At 44.2% G+C, this 19,441-nt stretch overlaps 1 protein-coding gene across 12 annotated transcripts in view; it reads left to right on the top strand.

Annotated features, from left to right (window-relative positions):
• Positions 1-19,441, top strand: part of MCF2L2 (MCF.2 cell line derived transforming sequence-like 2) — a 228,299-nt gene that overhangs the window by 140,081 nt on the left and 68,777 nt on the right. For all 12 annotated transcript variants that reach the window (XR_008330737.1, XM_053390639.1, XM_053390647.1 and 9 more), the window contains exons 16-18: positions 5,001-5,067; positions 5,376-5,491; positions 6,236-6,305. Coding sequence is in view for 11 of the 12 variants with exons in the window: in XM_053390639.1 (XP_053246614.1) it covers positions 5,001-5,067; positions 5,376-5,491; positions 6,236-6,305 (253 nt within the window). In the remaining variant the exon portion in view is untranslated. The remainder of the gene's footprint in view (positions 1-5,000; positions 5,068-5,375; positions 5,492-6,235; positions 6,306-19,441) is intronic.

The raw sequence follows: 19,441 nt of genomic DNA, 5'->3' as shown, positions 1-19,441 counted from the left end.
GGGCACAAGGAGAAGGGGACGACAGAAGACGAGATGGTTGGACAGTGTTCTTGTAGCAACCAGCATGAGTTTGACTAAATTGCAGGAGGCAGTGGAAGACAGGAGTGCCTGGCGTGCTCTGGTTCATGGGGTCACAAAGAGTCGGACACGACTAAACGACTAAACAACAAACAGAATAGAGCGATGAGCTTGCCTGATATCAAGAGGCAAGGAGTTTCAAAGTGTAGCTGCTGCGACACGCACACACAAAAAGATTTCTTACAAATGAGGAACAAGTATTAGGTGGCACCTGATAAGTGCCGGTTCTGCTAATCAAAGCAGTTGAGTGGGGTAAGGTGATCTCAAAGGTAAGCTGGTTGTTGTTGTTGTTAGGGGCTTTATATATAATAACACCTAATAATAACACCTTGAACTGGTAGCAAACTGGTAGCAAATTAGCAACCAGTGCAGGTCTCTGAGCACAGGTGTTGTATGTTGGCCGGATCTCACTGCTGTCAGTAATTGTGCTGCAGCATCCTGCGCTAATCCAACCCAATGCTCCTCCGTAAAAGGAAAGTGGGTCTCCAGGACCCCAAACTCTCCTGCCCTTTTAACTTTGTCAGTTCTGCCTCCCTGCCTGTTCCCAGAACATATTCTCCAACACTGCACAGACACTTGTGTGCTTGGGACACACATTCCAGAGGGGTAGCTGTTATTAGCCTTGTTACAACAAACAGAAGGATTGCGACGCCTTAAAGACAAACATATACATTCTCTCTTCTTATTCTTCTCTTGGTAGCAGCTTCCTTGGAATCAGAGCCTAATAGAAAAATAAAATTGTAGAGTTGAGAGGGATCTCAGGGGTCATGTAGCCCAACCCCCGCAATGCAGGAATCTCAACTAAAGCATCCATGACAGTTGGCCATCCATCTTCTGCTTACAAACCTCCAAGGAAGGAGAGCCGACCACCTCTCGTGGAAGTCTGTTCCACTGCCAAACAGCTCAGAAAGTTCTTCCTGGTGTTTTAGTTGGAATCTCCTTTCTTGCAACTTGAATCCGAGTTGGGTCTTACCCTCCAGAGCAGGAGAAAAAGAGATTGCTCCATGTGACAGCCCTTAAGATATCTGAAGATGGCTGTCGTATCTCCTCTCAGTCTCCTCTTTCCCAGGCTAAACATACCCAGCTCCTTCAACTATTCCTCATCAGGCTTGGTTTAAGGACCCTTTAACATCTTGGCTGCACACACATTCCAGCTTGTTGTCAATATCCTTCTTAAATTGTGGTGGCCGGAATAGGACACAGTACTCCAGGTGTGGTCTGACCAAAGTAGAATAGAGTGTACTATGACTTCCCTTGATTTGTACAATTTACTTCTGTTAATGCAGCCTAGAATAGCATTAGCTTTTTTTGCTGCTGCACCACATTGTTGACTCATGCTCTGAGTATAGAGACAGCTGAAACCACAGCTGCTTCCTTCTTGTAGTTTCCAGCCCTTTAGCAGGTTTCCGTAGCACCGCCTCCAGTTTCCTGTGCATCAATGAGGTGATCATCCCCAATACTAAGTAATATTGTCTCTCTCCCCACCAGGACTTAGTTTGAAGCTCTCCTGATCAGGTTCATGAGATTCTGAGGAAGCACATTTTTTCCAACTGTTGTGAGGTGCAACCCATCTATCCCCAAAGCCCTTCCTCAACAAAGTAGAGACTATGGTCCCAGAAGCCAAAACTTTCATGACAATGCCACCTGTACAGCCAGTGGTTTTACTTCCAGTATTTTCCTCTCTGTCCTGAGTCATGACCTTCAACAGGAAGGAGTGGTGAAAAAGGCCCTTCACTTTCCTACCCAGAGTCTCTTAGTCCCTAAGACTAGATCAGATGCAAGATAAAGTATTTGCTGAGGAAGTGAGCTCCTGGCAACAAAACCCCAAGACTATCATTGCCTTGCATCTTTGCAGCCTCTCCACCCCCTTATCAAAGATCGCTGCCTGCACCCAATTTCCTTCCCTTGCTGCAAGCGCCTCTCCATTCATTTGCTCTGCAAACATCTCCCTGCATAGGCTTTTGAGGCAGGGTGTGTGAATAAACAATTTACCCAAACAGTTTGCTTATATAAAAAAGCACACAAACTTCGGTGTTCAAATAGAATGTCTGATCCCACAAGCCCTGTTCCCACATTCCCTTCGTACACCACCATCTCCTGCCCCCATTGTCTGTGGGCATAACCAGTTCCACCCCTCTGAGCTTGGTGCATTCAGAGAAGGTCTGAAGCAGGAACTGGCTATACATGTATTGGACCCACCTCCATTTGAATCTGGAGCCCCAAGGCTCCACTATTAGGGCCAAATCCCACTTCTGGTCTTTGCTGGGAGGTCAAAGGGGCAAGAGCCAGCTGGCTCTGCAAACATCTGGGCACTAGGAAATGCAGCCCCTGCAACTCCCTCAACGCATTAGCTTTTTTTTTTTTTTTGCATGGAGGGAATGCCTGCAAATGGGTGAAGCAGGGCACTGACATAAGGACGAGAATCATGTCCGCACCCTGGAGATTTAACAGGGCAGTTTTACAGTTCAGCCTAAAAGTGTCAGACCAAGCAGCCTCCTTCTCTTCCACAGCTCTTCTCTATGAGAAGCCAAGTTACAGGGAACCAGGCAGAGGGCCTTCTCGGTAGTGGCACCTGCCCTGTGGAACGCCCTCACATCAGATGTCAAAGAGAACAACAACTACCAAACTTTTAGAAGACATCTGAAGGCAGCCCTGTTTAGGGAAGCCTTTAATGTTTAATAGGTTATTGTATTTTAGTGTTCTGTTGGAAGCCGCCCAGAGTGGCTGGGGAAACCCAGCCAGATGGGCAGGGTATAAATAATAAATCATTATTATTATTATTTAAACACACCTCTCCCTACCTCTAACCCACACTCTCCTTCTTTCATCCCCAAACCCCCTCTTGATCCTCCATAGCACCACAGATCCCACCTTTAACCCCAGCCACTTCCACCTGCCCCCTCCCCAATTCCTCCTCCTCTCTGGCTTCCCCCCCTCACTGGAGGCTTAAAACTGCCATGCTTAAAACCTCCCTCTCTCCCATATTGCCACTCGTTCCCCTTGACTCCCAGCCAGTTCCACCTTCCCCTCCCCAGTTCCTTCTCTTTCCCTCCCCGCCCACCAGAAGACTAAAACTGTTATATTTACCTGCCCTTGCTCACTTTCCCCCCACCTCCCAGCATCACACTGTTTTTACAAGAGCAACCTTACCCTGCCCCTGCCTTTATAACCTTGGGAAACAGCCAATGAAAACAGACTGATGACACATTGCAAATTTATTATACAGTAAGATAAATCATTTATGTGACAAAGTAGAGAGCCAGTCCAAGAAAGAGAAAGCAGAATTGTTTATATTAAATCATAGTGGTGTGTACCTGTCGCCAAATCATATCATATTGAAAATGATGACATGCACACATGCAGTTACCGTATTTTTTGCTCTATAACATGCACCCGACCATAACACACACGTAGTTTTTAGAGGAGGAAAATCCGTAGGCATGCCACCTGTAGGCATTCCCTCCATAACACGCACAGACATTTCCCCTTACCTTTTAGGAGGAAAAAAGTGAGTGTTATGGTGCAAAAAATACGGTAAGTTAAATGTTGCTTATTTGTGTCACTTGTTAATGTTTCTTTGTTGTGAAGAACGGTGTTGGGAGTCCTGGATTATATTAATTAGTGCTGACAATGAATGGGGGCCCAGCTACTCATATAAATGTTTTAAGAAGGCATACCCAAAATCCAGGCAAAACAGGGACAAAACTGAACAATGATTTGCCAGGGTCAGGTACAATCAGGACTGCAGAGGGAGATGACTGATGACATTTACCACCCCAAACCTTTTGCCCTTGATTCCCCATAATCCACAGGAGGTCTGGAGGGTTGCAACATGAGAACAGGCCGTTTCAGCGGTGGTTCCCTACTTGTGGAATGCTCTCCTCAGGGAGACTCGCCTGGCACCATCATTACATAAATTTAGATGTTTGTTTTCCACCAGGCCATTGGCTTTTAATTATCTGTGACCTCCTTCAGCGAGTGGGATTTTTTAATCCTGCTTTAAAGGGGGGGGGAACCTGTTTTAGATTTTTCTATGTTTTGCTTTATGCTGGTTTTAATGTATGCTCTTTAGTTATTGTTGTAAGATGCTTTGTGTTACATTGGTATTTTTTTTTTAAAGGACCAATAAGTTTAATATAGATCAATTCATTGGATGTGGCATGGCAGAACAGGATCTAGAATTTATATCCCAATGTGAAAAGGGATCCTCTCTTTTCTTTGGCTACTTCCAAATCTGGAGTACTTTGCATCAACAGTGTGGTGTAGTGGTTAGTGTGTTGGACTGAGGTTCTAGTCACGACTCAGCTACCCACGGAGTGACTTTGGGCCACTCACTGACTCACAACCTCACCACACAGGGTTGTTGTGAGGATAAAATGGAGAAGAGGCTTGGGTTCCTTGAAGCGGGAGGGGAAAGGCAGGATATCTGAGCCTTTGGGCTTGCCGATCAGAAAGTCGGCGGTTCGAATCCCCACAACGGGGTGAGCTCCTGTTGCTCTGTCCCAGCTCCTGCCAACCTAGCAGTTCGAAAGCACGCCAGTGCAAGTAGATAAATAGGTACTGCTGCGATGGGAAGGTAAACGGCGTTTCCGTGCCCTCTGGCTTCCATCACTGTGTTTTGTTACGCCAGAAGTGGTTTAGTCATGCTGGCCACATGACCCAGAAAGCTGTCTGTGGACAAATGCTAGCTCCCTTGGCCTGAAAGCGAGATGAGTGCTGCGACCCCATAGTTGCCTTTGACTGGACTTAACCATCCAGGGGTCCTTTACCTTTACGTATAATGTTTTTAAAATACTGTGCAATGCTCAGCCTTGAATTTAAATTTATTACTTCACCTTCTGCAAAGCAACATGTATTTTAAAAGCACGGTTTAGCCGAAGAAACTACTATAAATCTCTCTCTCATCTTTCTCTTTTCTTTAGCCATATAATAAATGAACTGATAGAAACAGAACGGGTTTATGCAGAGGAACTTCAAAGCATAATAGAGGTAAGTTGAGTATTTGCGGAAACTGAGGGTGAAGACAGATGGGAGGGAGCTTTCACATACCCTCCAACATTTCTCCGATGAAAACAGGGATGTACTATTCAATAATAGTAATAACAATATACTATTATTACAAATTAGATTATTATAGATTGTGGGTGTGATGCTTTGCTCAGATTCATGGTTGAGCTTTATATGCAAACCATTGCTTTTCTTAATTGGCAAAACAGCAGCAATAACAACATCCTAACCTATATTATTACCCTTTTGTTCTCACCATGTAACTCTTTCCCCCCTCTTATCTTAAACAGGGCTATGTATCTGAAATGGACAATCCCGATTTAATTCACTTGATCCCAACGGCAGTGTCAAACAAGAAAGAAGTTCTTTTTGGAAACCTCTCTGAGATTTATGAATTCCACAACAGGTTTGCACATTTCCTGACATGCTGTTCTGTTGGGACCACACATGGGTGCTTTAAAATGGAAGTTGTGGAGCAGCCCACATGCATCTGCAGCCTTTGATATGTGATAATTTTGCCTTGCAAACAATCATCTTCCAGCACCAGTCCCCAGGGCTAACTTCTGATCATCCTTGGCTGAAACTATAGACCATGGGTAGGCAAACTAAGGCCCTGGGGCCAGATCCTGCCCAATCGCCTTCTAAATCTGGCCCATGGACATTCCGGGAATCAGCATGTTTTTACATGAGTAGAATGTGTCCTTTTATTTAAAGTGCATTTCTGGGTTATTTGTGGGGCCTGCCTGGTGTTTTTACATGAGTAGAATGTGTGTTTTTATTTAAAATGCATCTCTGGGTTATTTGTGGGGCATAGGAAGTCGTTCATTTTTTGTTTCAAAATATAGTCCGGCCCCCTGCAAGGTCTGAGGGACAGTGGACCGGCCCCCAGCTGAAAAAGTTTGCTGACCCCTCCTATAGACCAACCTGGTGCTCTCTGGATGTTTTGAACTACAGTTCCCATCATTTGTAGCCAGCAGGAGGGGGAGTAGCAGGATGGCCCCCAAACATAATGTAGACTCCTTTACAATATACACAATTGGCTTCTGATAGGTATTTCCCACCAGGCCTGGATCCAAATGGGGGTTTGACACACAAATGCAGAATGACATAACTTCTCCTCATGCCTCTTTTGCTTTTATCTCCATTCCAGAATCTTCCTCAAAGAGCTGGAAAACTGCATTGAAAACCCAGAGCTTCTCGGTCGGTGTTTTTTAAAAAGAGTAAGTGAATGTCAGCTGCTCGGTTAATCTGGTTTGTGAGGCAGGTGTGTGAATTAGGCTTCTGCAGCATTTGGTCACTCAGCAGACAGTGGCCATTAGCCAGATTGTCAGGGCTGGCACAAGTAATTATTTAAGTTATTGTTATTTAGTGATAGTATTCCGCAGGGCCTGTAAGACAGAGTTGTTCCGCCTGGCCTTTGGCTTGGAGACAATTTGATTCTTTCCCCCTCTTTCTTTTTTCTTTTTCCTTTCTCCTCCTGTGATGAGGCTGCATTTTAATATTTTAATGTTTCAGTATTTTAATTGTTGTATTTTAATCTTGTTTTTAAGTTGTATTCATTCAACTTTTTATTATTGTTTGTTAGCCGCCCTGAGCCTGGCCTTGGCTGGGGAGGACGGGGTATAAATAAAAAATATTATTATTAGTAAGGGTGGGCCCAGATGTTCTGAGGGGCCACTGGACATCCAGAACTGGATGCATGGGTGGCCGGCACCGTTGTTGCACCAGGACTTCGCTGTCCACCTGTCACGAGCACAGAGTACATCCCAGCGTTTCAAAAGGCAGCGTGAAAGCCCTGCCAGAGGTGTAGGAAAGTCAGGTGGTACCCAGTGCAGAAAATTTCTTGTCCCCCCCCCCACACATTGATTTTTTTTTTTTGCCTGCAAAATTGGTTTTACGTTATTTCATATTTTCTTACAAAGGAATTATAAGTAGTAGTAATAATAATAATAATAAACTTTTGTTTATATCCAGCCCTCCCTGGCCGAAGTCGGGCTCAGGGCGGCTAACATCAGATACATAACATTGGTATAAAATCAAACAAGAATTAAATTACCTCCTAAAAACATGTCAAAATCAAACTGAAGTCTAATTAGATGGCTTTCCGTAGGGTTAGGGTTGGGAACAATAAATGCTCCACTGAATTGAAATTTCAGCCTTCATGACAGGAAAACGGCTAAGTAGCTATTTTCATGGAGGATGGTGAAGAAATTAACTGATATGCATGAAATTTCATATACAGCTATATAATCCCTAGCGTAGTAAGGTAAGACCTTTGGAGCAGGCATTTTCTAAAAAAAAGTTTTTTATGAACAGGGCAGTTATTGTTCCTTGATAATTTGTCACCCCCCTCCATGATGGAACCTGGGGCGGACGGCCCCCCCCTTCCTACGCCACTGAGCCCCACACTGCTTTTTTTGTTGCTCCTACTGCATATGTTGGAGGGATTGTCTCTAATGCAGAACACAGATTGGCAGGAACATAGAAGCATAGAATTGTCGAGTTGGAAGGGGCTCTGAGGGTCATCCAGTCCACCCCTGCAGGCATAACATGGCCAGGGCTTTGGTACACTGTATGCATTAACACAGATGACACCAGTGCATTCCTTTTTCTGTGTGGAAAGCATTATATGTTGACAACGTCTCTGTGGTCTGTGGTCAGCTGTGTGACCTGCGTTTCGATTTCTGTTCTCGACTCTTGTTGTGAGGGGTCCCACTGCTCACACAAAAGCAGCATCAGACAATGTATAAATTGGACTCGCAGACTGTCCGTCTGAACTTCATATGCAATGTGCTAAAAGACAACCCTCACTTTTGCAGGGAGAAACATGAGCATAGATGCATTTGTCATCCTGCATCTCCGTAAAGGCTGTTTTGCACCATAAATGATTTAACCTAGCTTGTGAAATGAATACACTGAGGGACAGTTATTTGATCTCCGCCACTCCAGCCTTCCACTCCCTGCACTGATCATGATCCTTTCATTTTATTGCAGCTTGATATAAACAGGTAGCTGGTGAAGCTTCTCCCACAATTCATCTTTCAGCCGGAAAAAGTTCCCCCACTTACATTCTTGTGTCAGGCAGCTGTTGAAATTACAGAGCCAGTTTTTAAAAATGCAAGTTGTCCAATATTAGGAATAAGTTTCATTTGTTGTCGTTTAGTTGTTTAGTCATGCCCGACTCTTCGTGACCCCATGGACCAGAGCACGCCAGGCACTCCTGTCTTCCACTGCCTCCCGCAGTTTGGTCAAACTCATTCTGGTAGCTTCGAGAACATTATCCAACCATCTCATCCTCTGTCGCCCCCTTCTCCTTGTGCCCTCAATCTTTCCCAGCATCAGGGTCTTTTCCAGGGAGTCTTCTCTTCTCATGAGGTGGCCAAAGTATTGGAGCCTCAGCTTCAGGATCTGTCCTTCCAGTGAGCACTCAGGGCTGATTTCCTTCAGAATGGAGAGGTTTGATCTTCTTGCAGTCCATGGGACTCTCAAGAGTCTCCTCCAGCACCATAATTCAAAAGCATCAATTCTTCGGCGATCAGCCTTCCTTATGGTCCAGCTCTCTCTTCCATACATCACTACTGGAAAATCATAGCTTTAACTATACGGACCTTTGTCGGCAAGGTGATGTCTTTACAGTGGTGCCCCCGCAAAATGAATGCCTCGCAAAACGAAAAACGCGCAAGACGAAAGGGTTTTTCGGTTTTTGCGTCGCTTCGCTAGACGATTTTCCCTATGGGCTTGCTTCGCAAGACGAAACATCTTGCGAGTTCTTGCGAGTTTGTTTCCTTTTTCTTAAAGCCGCTAAGCCGTTAATAGCCGCTAAGCCGCTAATAGCCGTGCTTCGCAAGACGAAGAAACCGCAAGACGAATGTCTTGCGAGGCACCACTGTACTTTTTAAGATGCTGTCTAGGTTTGTCATTGCTTTTCTCCCAAGAAGCAGGCTTCTTTTAATTTCGTGACTGCTGTCACCATCTGCAGTGATCATGGAACCCAAGAAAATAAACTCTCTCACTGCCTCCTTTATAAGTTTCATGGCGCAGGATTATTGCTGCTTTGTTAGGCATGGTTCCAGTAACTGCTACTGGTAGCAACTACAGGAAACAGGGGATGCCATACTGCAGGTGTGGGGAACCTCCTCGTCTTCCAAATGTTGCTGAACTACAACTCCCTCAATCCTTGGTCCTTGTCCTACTTGCTGGGGCTGATGGGAGTTGTAGTTCTGCAAATATCTGGCTGGCCAAAAGTTCCCCACCCCTGTCATATTGTTAGTTTTAGGAGCAGGACCAAGAGGGTTGAGGAGGGGAGGGAAAGGAGGGGAGAGGCCAAGAGCCCCCAGAAACCTGGAGCCTGCCAGGCATGTTTGGATAGCTCAGTTGGTCGAGCATGAGACTCTTTATCTCGGGGTCGTGGGTTCAAGCCCCACGTTGGGCAAAAGATTCCTGCATTGTAGGCTTGAACAAGATGGCACTTGTGGTCCCTTCTAACTGTGATTCTATGACCACAAGAAGGATGGGGGTGATGAGAATAACACTCTCTTTGTGCTAGTCCCAAGCATCAGGCAGTCTGCTGGCTTTCGCAGATCCAGAGGCTATTCCCTAGGCCTAGACCAACCTGCTCTTCGCACAGCCTTCTCAGTGGTGGCACCCCATCTGTGCCGTTCCATTGTCAGAGAGAGGCCTGCCTGGCACCAACACTGTTTTCCTTTCAGTGCCAGGCAAAGGCATTTTTATTCTCCCATACTTTCCAACATATTTTAACAGGGCAACCCTATCTATCTGTCTGTCTATCTATCTATCTATCTATCTATCTATCTATCATCTATCTATCTATCTATCTATCTATCTATCTATCTATCTATCTGGAAGTAAGACTCAATGAGTTCAATCAGACTTACTGTATCAGGTATGTGAGCATAAGATTGCATCCTCAATGTACTTTTATTGTTTTAATATGTCACTTTTTAAGTGCGGGGTTTGTTTTGATTTTGTAAACCTCCACAGAAGCGTGGACATTATTTATTTTAAATTTTAAATGCATAAACAAATTGTTACGTCCAATGAGCAGACCATACTGCTCTCCCCCAACTCTGATAAGTTGGCAACTGTATGGAATGATTTATCTCCTTATCATGTAGTCTGGATTCATTTATCTCCTTTCCCCTTTTTTTTCTTATTTCCTTCTGCTCATTTTGAGAAACTAATAGAAGCCTCTCTCTCTCTCTCTCTCTCTCTCTGTGTGTGTGTGTGTGTGTTTGAGAGAGAGAGAGAATTCTGAAGGACAAACCTTCCTTCCTTTTGTGCGCAAACGGCAAAAAATAAATGCAGAGAATTGCCTGCAACTGTTGTTTCATTGAAGTGAGACAGTTCCAGTGTATTCCTGCTCATTCAGCGGAATATTGACATCCATCCTGCTGTGGATTTCCCCGTTCATCGTAGCCAGAGACAAGTGCTTTGCTAGAGACAGAGAAAGGAACAGCATGGGAGGGCTGGACAAAGGCTTGCTCAGACTGGAAACTCCATCACTGCAAAATGATGTTGCCTAGGAAGAACAGCTTGCTTTTAAAAATAGGGCTCTGCTATCTTTAACTATATTGTGTCTATTTGTGCAGATGGAGACAAATCCTTTCATGATAATTAAGCCTGCCAGACCCCAAATTTCGGCTGAGGTAGACACTGCTGGGCCAAAGGGGGTTTGCAGGCACCTGCAAAACCTGTGTCCAGTGCTTCTTAAGTGCTGGTAGTTCACTGGCCATCAGGGCTTGCATAATATGTTGCCTGAAGCGTTAAGCATGCTCCCACAAAGCAAGACACAGTGATAACAGCAAGAACTTTTATTGAACTAGCAGAACTGGACAACAGGGGCAAAGCAACTGCTTATATACATTTCCCAAGGCCTGGGCCACTCCCACTCTGAATGTGATTGGCTGTCTAAACTCCCAAGCTGCGAATCATAACTTAAGAGTTTAAGGGCCAATGGTTGGAGCCCAAATCCTGAAACGTTCTGTGATTGGATATCATGTTTTGAATCAGAACACACGGGTTCAGATCCTTGGTCCAGACTGAAGCTTAGGCAAACACAGTCCACTGGATACAGAGCAGTGCCTTTGCCCCTGACATCATTTTGACATCGGGTGCTGCGTCAGGAAGATTTTGGGCATCACATGGCAGGACAGAGTTTCAAACAAAGCCCACAATCCCAGCATGTTCACACTCCTATCTCAGCGACGTCTACGCTGGCTTGGTCATGTGTACAGAAGATGGCAGGATCCCCAAGGATGTGCTCTATGGGGAGCAGGTTTTAGGCCTGTTGGCAGACCAAACCCGCATTACAAAGATGTCTGCATACACGACGTGAAGGCTGGCAACATCAGCCCTGCCATGTGGAAATCCCTTGCAGATGACTGCAGTGCCTGGAGACAGACAGACAGGTTGTGTGTCCACAGCAGTGATCAGAGGAGGAAGGACCATTGGGAGGATCACAGAGAGAATAAACGCCATGGTTTCTCTAAAACCATGGTTTCTGGTTTCTCTAACAGTGAAACCAGACGCCTTCATCTGCCCCAGCTGCAACAAAACATCTCTCTCCCTTATCATCCCTTGCAGCCACAGCAGGCGCTGTAATTCTTAATTGGTTTGACTTCACCTCCCAAGGGGCACTCCTCCATTGTCTCCTAAGACAGACAGATGTCAACAACAGATGGTGTCAAACTTGATGCACAGAGTAGAGCAGACAAGGATCTGACTCGCTGGCTGAATCTAGCTCCCCATCCCTGTGATAGGGGTGTTTTTAACATGCTTATGGTTTTAGCAGTTCTTGTTTTTATCTGTGAGTTGCCTTGAGTCCTGTCGGGCGAAAAGGTGTGGTATAAACAAACAAACAAATAAGCATTATTATTATTAGATTTTTACGATTGCATTTTTACTTTCGTTGTGAATCGCTTTGGGACTTTTTGCAGTGGGAATTAATATATAAATACAGTCATACCTCGGCTTACAGACGCTTCAGGTTGCGTTTTTTCAGGTTATGGACACTCCAAAACCTGGAAGTACCGGAACGGGTTACTTCCAGGTTTCGGAGGTCGAGCATGTGCAGAATCACTAAATCGCACTTTGCGCATGTGCAGAAGCGCCAAATCGCAACCCACGCATGCGCAGACGCACCACTGTGGGTTGCGAACGCTGTGGGTTGCGAACGTGCATCCCGCACGTTCGCAACCGAGCGTACACTGTACAGTGGTACGTCAGGTTAAGAACTTAATTCGTTCTGGAGGTCCGTTCTTAACCTGAGACTGTTCTTAACCTGAGGTACCACTTTAGCTAATGGGGCCTCCCACTGCTGCCACACAATTTCTGTTCTCATCCTGAAGCAAAGTTCTTAACCCGAGGTACTATTTCTGGGTTGTTTTTGTTGTTTAGTAGTTTAGTCGTGTCCGACTCTTCGTGACCCCATGGACCAGAGCACGCCAGGCACTCCTGTATTCCATTGCCTCCCACAGTTTGGTCAAACTCATGCTGGTAGCTTCGACAACACTATCCAACCATCTCGTCCTCTGTCGTCCCCTTCTCCTTGTGCCCTCAATCTTTCCCAACATCAGGGTCTTTTCCAGGGAGTCTTCTCTTCTCGTGAGGTGGCCAAAGTATTGGAGCCTCAGCTTCATGATCTGTCCTTCCAGTGAGCACTCAGGGCTAATTTCCTTAAGAATGGATAGGTTTGATCTTCTTGCAGTCCATGGGACTCTTAAGAGTCTCCTCCAGCACCATAATTCAAAAGCATCAATTCTTCGGCGATCAGTCTTCTTTATGGTCCAGCTCTCTCTTTCATACATCACTACTGGGAAAACCATAGCTTTAACTGTATGGACCTTTGTTGGCAAGGTGATGTCTCTGCGGAGTCTGTAACCTGAAGCGTCTGTAACCTGAAGCGTCTGTAATCCGAAGCGTCTGTAACCTGAAGTACCACTGTAGAGCTAAACCCAAACCTTATAATCACCTCCAAGCTAAATGCCTGCTCAATCCTCTTACCTAGGGAAGGTTTCCTAGCCCTGAGTAGAGCTTCTTCCTGGTCCCATACTTACGTGTATCTGTGTATGTAAGTACACGTGATGTTAACATGAGCCTCATCTCTCTGAATGGTGATAAGCTTCAGGGGTGCAGTGCTGGACCATGGCTGGCTTAGAAAGTCTGTTGCTCAGTGAGTAGAGCATTTGTTTGGCACGCAGACGATCCTTGGTCCAATCTGCAATATCTTCAAGTAGGGTGGGAGAGACTTGCTGGCTGAAATCCTGGAGAGCCACTACCAATCCTTGTAGGCTAGGGCTTTCCAAACTGGGGTCCAAAAGCTTCATTCAGTTGTTCCGTGGCATGTCCGTAAGAATACAATTAAAAACCATGCAGCATCTAGCATAGGGCATTGCAATGGCTGCAACAGTCAGAAAAATCATTTAGTGGCTCTCCAAGACTTCAGCCCTTTTCAAGTGGTCCGTGATGGGGGGAGAGGGATAGTTTGGCAACCACAGTGGTGAGGGCAAAACTGATCTAGATTGACTCAGTAGAAGACTGAAACTTCTTCCTGAAGACCTTGTTCCAACAGGCCTTGGGGAACTGTTTGCTTTTAAGGAAAGGGCTGCTTTAATTATAGCTTTAATAGATTTTATATATGGATACAGTTTTAATTCTGTCACTGTTTAATTTTTTAAATAAATGATTCCCTCCATGTGTTTAGCAGTTCTTTTTATCTGTAAGCCACCTTGAGTTGTGAACCACCCGGTGATCTTTGAATGAAGGGCAATATACAAATTAAACAAACAAACAGAGTTCTGTCAGGGAAAAAGAAAGGATATAAATACATAAATAAAATAAGACTGTTCCCTATGTTCCTTCAGAAGGAGGAAACTGGAGACTTACTGGCATTTTGTAATGCTTGTGTTTACTTAAAAACAGGTTGAGCAGATCATGTAACTTTTCTGATGCTGGATCTCTTATCAGATCAACCAGCACCCGAAGATGTTTACAGGACCCAAATCTCTGTGTCTTTTCTCAGTCTCTATCAAAGCTACAGCCTCTTGTTCCTCTTGCAGACACCTGGGTCTCCACATCCCCACAAGGAAGAGGTGTTAGGGTGGCCAGGTGAAAAAGAGGGCTGGCCCCCTGTGCTTTTAACCAGGCAGAGGGCCTTCTTGGTGGTGGCACCCACCCTGTGGAATGCCCTCCCATCAGATGTCAAGGAAATAAACAACTATCTGACTTCCAGAAGACATCTGAAGGCAGCCCTGTTTAGGGAAGTTTTTAATATTTGAAGTTTTATTCTGTTTTTAATGTTCTGTTGAAAGCTGCCCAGAGTGGCTGGGGAAACCCAGCCAGATGGGCGGGGTAGAAATAATAAATTATTGTTTTATTTTACTTTACTTTACTTTACTTTATTTTATTTTAATTGTGTAAAAAATTGAGTTTCATCTGGTGCAGCTGGGCACAACAAGTTCTACACTACCTGCCCTCCTTTCCATCTGGTCTCCACCATGTGGAGGGTGGATGAGAAAATCATGCCCATTTTTCAAAATGGATCCCATCTTCTAAAACAGTTTCAGCGTATTTTCTATGCATTGTGGACCATTTGCCTGTCATTCCCCCAGCAAATGAGATACTTGCTAGCTAGTAATCTTCAGTGGAGGAGACTCTTGAGAGTCTCATGGACTGCAAGAAGATCAAACCTATCCGTTCTGAAGGAAATCAGCCCTGAGTGCTCACTGCAAGGACAGATCCTGAAGCTGAAGCTCCAAGACTTTGGCCACCTCATGAGAAGAGAAGACTCCCTGGAAAAGACCCTGATGCTGGGAAAGATTGAGGGCACAAGGAGAAGGGGACGACAGAGGATGAGATGGTTGGACAGTGTTCTCAAAGCTATCAGCATGAGTTTGACCAGACTGCGGGAGGCAGTGGAAGACAGAAGTGCCTGGTGTGTTCTGGTTCATGGGGTCAAGAAGAGTCGGACACGACTAAACGACTAAACAACAACAATTTTCAGTAGTCCTATGGGCTCCATTAATCCTCTTTTTTGTGTATTAATATAACAAAGGTGTTTGTTTGTTTGTTTGTTTGTTTTTAATCAAATGAATGTCGGTTGGGGGGAAAAGCAGCATGTTTTTATGGTGCTGTTTTATTGGGGTTTTTACTTTCAGAGATTTTAAATATTAAGTGGTTTACAAATACATACAAATTAAATAAATACATACAACCATAGCTGTCAACCTTCCCTTTTTTTGCGGGAAATTCCCTTATTCCAGCGCCGTTTCCGCTGCTTCCCACTGTTATCCCGGATTGTTAGATATCCCGTAGACTGTCCCCCGGACAGGTGAGGCTGCTGATCCCTTATTTTCAAATCTGAAAGTTGACAGCTATGCATACAACTGATAATATGGCAAATAAAACAGGCTGTGCATACATTTTCAGCAAATACTAGACATATCCCTGTTCATTAAAGACTCAGGGAATTAAAAGGTCGTAACTAACCTAAAAATTGACAATGAAGGAACTAGATGTGGAGAGAACAGACACTGTTTCCTAAAAAGGCTCTTTCCTTGGTCAACTGCCTGAGATCTTCGGATGAAGGGTGGTATACAAATTTATTAAATAATAAAAATAAACAATAATAGCCATGACACAAGCATAGTGGTGGGGGTACATTTTACAGGGTCCCAGAGATTGCAAGGAGCCCAGCTCAGGATTGAACCATATTACTATGAGGAAAGAAACTGAGTCTACATTGTTGACCGTGCTTGACTATATTTACGGAAACTTATTTCCACGTAATCTGCTTTACAGATCTTGTTATATTTGCTGGAGTCAACCAGGAGTATTAGAGCAGAACAAGCAATGTTCCTTACATTGCTTGTCCCAGGCTGAAGACTCAGAGAATATGCCTGGGCGGTTTGAGATATACAGATTTGTGCTTTTCCTATGTGACATCATCTCTCAAAACCGCCAGCTCCAGCGTTCCGTGTGCAGAGCGAGGAAAATCGGTCAAAGTGAGGGACAGGGCATCAAAACAACCCAGGCAGACATTCCTGGGATGTAGGATCTGCAGAACCCAAATATAAATGAGTAGATGTCTGTTTCAGAAACAAGCTTTTTCAGAGAATTTTCCATGTGATATCTTGCATCTGGGAAAGAAAGAAAAAACCTACTTCTGGAAAAGGGCATGAGCTATCTTCACTGGTGTTATTTATACATAAATAAATCCTGCAAGTAACATACAAGGAGGTCTACATAGCTCTATGGGGCAAGGATATCTTTTCCCGTCAAGTGTGTACCTGCAAGAGAAATTAACATCAGGGAGATAATTCCTGATTTTGCTAGAAAGAGCACCAGAAAAGCAAAGCTTTAAAGTTAATTATTTATCAAATGTTTGTACCTGCATTGGTCCAATAGCATTTAAAATAAATAAATAAATAAAATGACAGGGCCATACCTTTATTAGGACCAACTAAAAAGGTTGCAAAATAAACAGCAAGCTCTGTAGGGTTTTCTCTAAGCTGCTCCATAAGCAATAAGTGCCTTTGTGTTTAAGTCTAAAAAACAGTTTGAAGGGAATTAGCACATTGATTTTATTCAATTGTATTTATCCGAGGGGACGCGGGTGGCGCTGTGGTGTAAACCACTGAGCCTTGGGCTTGCAATCGGAAGGTCGGCGGTTCGAATCCCCGCAATGGGGTGAGCTCCTGTTGCTCAGTCCCAGCAACTGCAAACTTAGCAGTTTGAAGGCACGTCAAGTGCAAATAGATAAATAGGTACCACTCCAGTGGGAAGGTAAACAGCGTTTCCGTGTGCTGCTCTGGTTTCACCAGAAGCGTCTTAGTCATGCTGGCTACATGACCTGGAAAAAGTGTCTGCAGACAAACACTGGCTCCCTCAGCCAGTAAAGCGAGATGAGCGCCGCAACCCCAGAGTTGTTCGCGACTGGACTTAACTGTCAGGGGTCCTTTACTTTTACCTTTACCATTTATCCGAAAAATGCATGCATTGCCTTCTGCTAATTTATTTATCTAGTTATTAAAAGTTGCACCCCACCCTTTCTCCAGGTAATCTCAAGGGTGCCAGTAGTAGATATGAAAAGGATCTTGGAGTCTTAGTGGGCCACTACTTAATATGAGTCCACAGTGTGATGAAGCAGTAAAAAGAAAGAAGGAAGGAAGGAAGGAAGGAAGGAAGGAAGGAAAGAAAGAAAGAAAGAAAGAAAGAAAGAAAGAAAGAAAGAAAAAGAAAGAAGCTCAAGCTATTCTAGGCTGCATCAACAGAAGTATAATGTCCAGTGAAGTAATGGTAACTCTATTCTTCTGCCTTGGTCAGACCACACCTGGAATACTGTGCCCAGTTCTGGGCACCACAATTTAAGAAGTATGTTGACAAGCTGGAACATGTGCAGAGGAGGGCAACCAAAATGATCAAGGGTCTGGAAACCAAGCCTGATGAGGGACGGTTGAAGGAGCTGGGTATGCTTAGCCTGGAAAAGAGGAGCCAGAGAAAAAAATTGATATGGAAGATGGAACAAGCTTGTTTTCTCCTGCTCCAGAGGGTAGGACTCGAACCAATGGCTTCTGTTTAGAAGAAAGGAGATTCCGGCAAAACGTGAGGAAGAACTTTCTGACCGTAAGAGCCGCGTGACAGTGGATTAGTCTCCCTCGGGTGGCTCTCCTTCCTTGGAGGTTTTTAAGCAGAGGTTGGATGGCTATCTGTCATGGATGCTTTCGTTGAGATTCCTGGATTGTAGGGGGTTGGACTAGATGACCCTCGGGGTCCCTTCTATGATTCTATCTGCAGAGGAACTGAACCCTCAGAAAAAACAAACCTAGCTGGAAACCTGCAAGCATCAGAATCACGGACATGATCTGGTTCGCGTTGCCTTTTGTGTTTGTGGAGCTCCTTGTTTTATTTTCCTCGTTGCTTTGGTTACTTTTGTGGTCTGTCAGGCATGGAAGAGAACACGATGAGTTATTTAGCTTCCTGAAACAAATTTACTGTTAATTTTGCATTAAACCAGACCATTAATTTTGAAGCACTGTGTATTTAAAAGTCCCGTGCGCTGTCTTCGCCCAGCGAGCAGAAACTGTGCAGCTATTTTTCTCCACAGAGGGGAAAGAAAAATTAGGGTGTTGTGTTTGGGTTTTTTTTTTAAAGCCGTTAACGTGGTCCCTCATAAATTGGGCAAGGCTATAAATCTTGCAGAGGCAACGAGAATTGCTCACTTGTGAAATCCTTGCAGCTCCTGTGAGGAATAGCCTTTTTTTGTTTCTGACCATCTTCTCTGAAGCATTAAAGCATTCCTGTTTTAATGGCGAGGCTGAGGCACGAAGGCACGATCTGCGACAACCTTCTGCCACAATTCAAGCTTTGTTTCCAGGGAGTGAAGAAGGGCCCGGTGCTCATCCCAAAATGTAATTCTCTTGGATTCTCGTGCTCTCCCTGACACAGCACAAAAATCCAAGCTGAGGGAGACATGTCCGCTCTTGAAAGATTCTTCTTTTCTTGAGGCAGCAGCTGGCAGAAAAGAGGAGGCTGGGTTCTGTTTATATGGTTCCTTTCCCAGAGCGTTTGGTGCTGCTTTTAACCAAGGTGGCCTTCTGTCTACTTTGGCACAGATTGTTCCCCATCTGTGGCTGTGAATGACAAGCTTGATTTCAGACAGAAAATGAGCATCTCTTTTTGTCCTGAAGCATTCCCAGGGCTTTCTAGGTGTTCTTAAAGTTGAGCCGTACCTTGGTGTGATTCTGGCCTTTGCTGTGATGCAAGGTTTAAATATCCGTCCTTTTGGTATTATTGGACGAGCGCTTTTTAGCCATTTTGTCCTTTTTTTTACTTACTTTTTCATGAGGTTTGGTTTTTAACTGCCTTGTATTTTATGGTACTGTAAGGACTCAACTACATTAGTCAAGAAACAGCTTTCTGATTGTGTTGTAACTATGCAATGCCGGGTGGCACCAGAGAGCAAAAAATAAATAAATTTCTAAGCTATTTTCCATAGCATTTTTTCCTTTTGTTATAACAATTTAATTTCTGAATTATTTATAGTTTTTTCCCCTCTGTGTGTAGATCCACCCTAAGTCACTTTGAGAGATTCTTTGTGCAAAGGTTTTTAAATCAAATTTTTAAAATTCGAACTAAACTAAAAGAGAATTTAAAAAATAGTATATCCAACAGAAAAAAACTATAGAAAAGAATACATTAATAAAAATCCTCATATGATTCTCATAAAACACAAAGTTATAAATATGTCTATGTAGCACTCAGGCACCATTTTATCTTAATCTTCACACAAATGATTTTGTTGTTGATGATGATGATGGTGATAGAATGATAGAATTAT

This window comes from Podarcis raffonei, chromosome 5, assembly GCF_027172205.1.
Source record: "Podarcis raffonei isolate rPodRaf1 chromosome 5, rPodRaf1.pri, whole genome shotgun sequence".
NCBI classification, from domain to species: Eukaryota; Metazoa; Chordata; class Lepidosauria; order Squamata; family Lacertidae; genus Podarcis; species Podarcis raffonei.
The sequence above is the reverse complement of the archived record's forward strand: the minus strand, read 5'-3'. Positions and strand labels throughout refer to the sequence as shown.